At 58.5% G+C, this 3,009-nt stretch overlaps 1 protein-coding gene across 1 annotated transcript in view; it reads right to left on the bottom strand.

Moving 5' to 3' along the window:
* The window catches only part of Notch3 (notch receptor 3), a 47,796-nt gene extending 44,828 nt beyond the window's left edge, over positions 1-2,968 (bottom strand). Inside the window, exons 1-2 of the mRNA XM_031349123.1 lie at positions 2,746-2,968; positions 262-343 (exon numbers count right to left, since the gene is read on the bottom strand). Of these exons, the coding sequence (XP_031204983.1) occupies positions 262-343; positions 2,746-2,863 (200 nt within the window). The 5' untranslated portion in view covers positions 2,864-2,968. The remainder of the gene's footprint in view (positions 1-261; positions 344-2,745) is intronic.
* Positions 2,969-3,009: the final 41 nt, after the last annotated feature.

Raw genomic sequence — 3,009 nt, forward strand, 5'->3', positions numbered from 1 at the left:
AGAATACTGGGACTTAACTAACTGGTTTAAAAGTCTTAGACACTTAGCAAGATGATGTGGGATTTGAACCCAAGCCAGAGAGACCCCAGAGCCTCTGCTCTTAAAGCTGTCTGATTCCCAATAGGAAAACACAAGAGGTTACCCAAGCCACACACGTGGAGGAAGTGATACCAGCATCCCCCAGGAGACTCAGAGGTAGAGGAAGAGGTCTGGTTCCCTCCCCGCACAGGGCCCACTGATGGCGCTGGGCCAGACACTCACAGACAAGCAACCTCCTGGGAGGGCTGCTGGTGGGTGCACCGACCTCCATTTGCACATGGGCTTCCATCCAGACAAGGGGGTGCTGTGAGGGGGCAAAAGAAGGTGGGGAGGTCAGACAGGCACACAGAACCCCAAATTCTAAGGACAGATCCTCCTATCCTGTCTGCCAGGCAACAGCTGCACTGGACTAGGAGGGTATCTGTGTGGGTACTGAGAGGCCCCCTATCTACAGTTCCCACGGCCCCCCGCCCCAACCCCAGCTGCTGGGGCTGCAGCTGTCCCTGCCAGCTCAAGCCCTGGGAACCACAAGGCAGGGGTGAGAAGGAGGAGTTGACTTGTGCCAGATGTAGGGGCTCAGGAAGTTGCCCTGACTAGGATGTGCATAACAGAGTAGGAAGTGAAGATGCTGAGTGTTAAAGGGGATCCGCAGCTTCAAGCCCATGTCTTGGAAAGATGGAGGAGGCGGCCAGTGTTGGGCCTCTGTGACTACCGGTCCTTGCTAGCTCTTGAAAGAGTAGGCAAAGCATGCATCTGGAGGAACTGATATCAGCAATAGAGAGTTGGTTTGGGGTACTCGATGGATAGGCTACGTAGTGTAAGGGAGAGAGAACGGGTGCAAGACATGTGCCACCCTGTCCAGCGTCTCCATCCCTCAGGGCTTTATCCCGCTTTGGGTGTGGCAGTCTTGCCAGATGGGTGAGAGGTGTGGCCAGGTCTGAGCTAGTGGAGAATTATGTGCTCAGACAGGTGTGGGCCCCTATAGAAGTTTTGTTCCTCAGAGAGAGAGGGAAAGAGGGTTGGGGGAGAATTGAGAAAATGGGGACAGACAGAAACTGAAGGGAGAAGAAAAAAAAAGTAAGAGGATGAATTAAGAATGAAGAACCTATTCATTTTTGTGACATCACTCTAGAAGCTGTATGGAGGGTTGGGGGAAAACACAACTATGTGAGCCGTGTGTGTGTGTGTGTGTGTGTGTGTGTGTGTGTGTGTGTGTGTGGCGTGGTGTGTACATATGCCTGTACGTTTGTGTGACAGTCTGTGTATTAGGCCACTCTGTGACTAACAGTGAAAGTGCACGTGCATGTTTCCATGCTGATATCTTCAAACAGCCCATGCACTGTGCATCCACCTATAGGAACAGCATTATTCAAGGATACAGCTGTGTGGCCACTGGTGTGTCTGTATGGGTCATGTATTGGCAGCTACAAATGTGACCTTGAACATGAATGCCTACCAAGTCTTGGGTGACCTATGCCTGTGTGACCATACTTGACCCTGTGTGAGTGCACATCAGCATGTGAGCAGCAAACACATAGGTATGTCTTGTGTGTGCCAGGTGTGCATTTATGGGTGTGCTAAATCTGTGCACATGCATTTTTTCCCTTTCTATGTGTGACAGGCCATGAGTCTGCCCTGGCCCCGCGGGGGCGGTGGCTCCTGCCCAGTCCTGCCTAGTTGAGCCTAGAGGCTAAGCTAGGGACGCCACTCTCTATGCAACTCTCACCCGGCCCAGCACTGGAGTCCCACCATAGGCGCCCTAGAACCCCTAGCCACAGCCAACGGCCTATACCCCTCCTCCACTGATCAGGCCTCCCGGGGCAGGGGTGGGGGCGCCCCCTCAGTCCCCGCTCAGGCCTTCCGTGGGTCCCGCTTTGTCTGGCAAAGAAAGCGCGAGGCCGGCCGGGGGGAGGGGGTGTCTAGACGGCGAAGCCATTGTCCCGAGCGGGGGAGGGGAGCTCAGAGTGGAGGAGGAGGGGAGGGGGGCCCCCAGGCCGACTGGGGAGGGGCTCCGGCCACAGGGAGGGGGCCCAGAAGCCGGAGATGAGCACGTGGACCTCGCCCCTTCTCCTCCCGGCACAGAGGCGGGGTCCCGAGACTTCGGGATCCCGGCGGCCTGAAGAGGGATTGGGCGGCACGCAGGGGATGGGGCGCGGGCTCCGCAAGGGCTCCAGCTCCTACTTCTCGCGCTCCAGCGCCGGGTCTTGCAGCTCTCCAGCATGAGAAGTTTTCTCTGAGTTCAGAGCTCCGAGAACTCCGCGCCCCCTCCTCGCCCCCCTTCGCGGCCCTCCCGGGATAGGGGAGGCGCTTTTGTGCAAGGGGTCCTAGGCCTTGGGGGTCCTTGAGCCCCCATCCTAACCTTCCCAGGACTCCAGGCAGAAGTAGAATGGGGTGAGCCTGGAACTTTTTGGTACACCTCGCCTCCGAATTTCAGCCCCAGATTCCCACAACTCCAGCTCCTAGTCTTGGACTCCAGATTCATTCAAGGGTCTCGATTACTCGGGCCTCTAAGACCCTGCCTTCCCATCATGAATCTGTGCGAGCCCCATGACTGTTACACAGACCCCAGCTGCTGCACCTCTGCCCCGGCTTTAGTCTTGGGTGGCAGGTCCTCTAAGTTCCAAACTTAGGATATATATTTTTTTTTCTTTCTGCTTCCCCGCCCCTGCAGCCCCAGTCCCACCCTCCGAATCCCTGATCCCTCACCTGCAGCCCCCAGCCCCGCTAGCAGCAGCAGCAGGGGCAGCGCCCGCATGGGCGGTGGTGGCGGTGACAGGGCCATCAGGCGACGTCGGCGGCGGCGGCCCCGGGCCCCCAGCCCCATGGCGGCCGGCCGCGACCCTCCCTCCTCCCTCCTCCCTCTTTCCCAGGGCTCCGGGCACGTCCCGGGCCAGCCTCCGCGCCGCCAACTTCGCCGAAGTGAGGCTGTCGGGCCGCCCCGCCCCCAGGCCTGGGCGGCTCGCCCCGCCC

The sequence above is a fragment of the Mastomys coucha genome, unplaced genomic scaffold (genome assembly GCF_008632895.1).
Source record: "Mastomys coucha isolate ucsf_1 unplaced genomic scaffold, UCSF_Mcou_1 pScaffold4, whole genome shotgun sequence".
Lineage (NCBI taxonomy): Eukaryota > Metazoa > Chordata > Mammalia > Rodentia > Muridae > Mastomys > Mastomys coucha.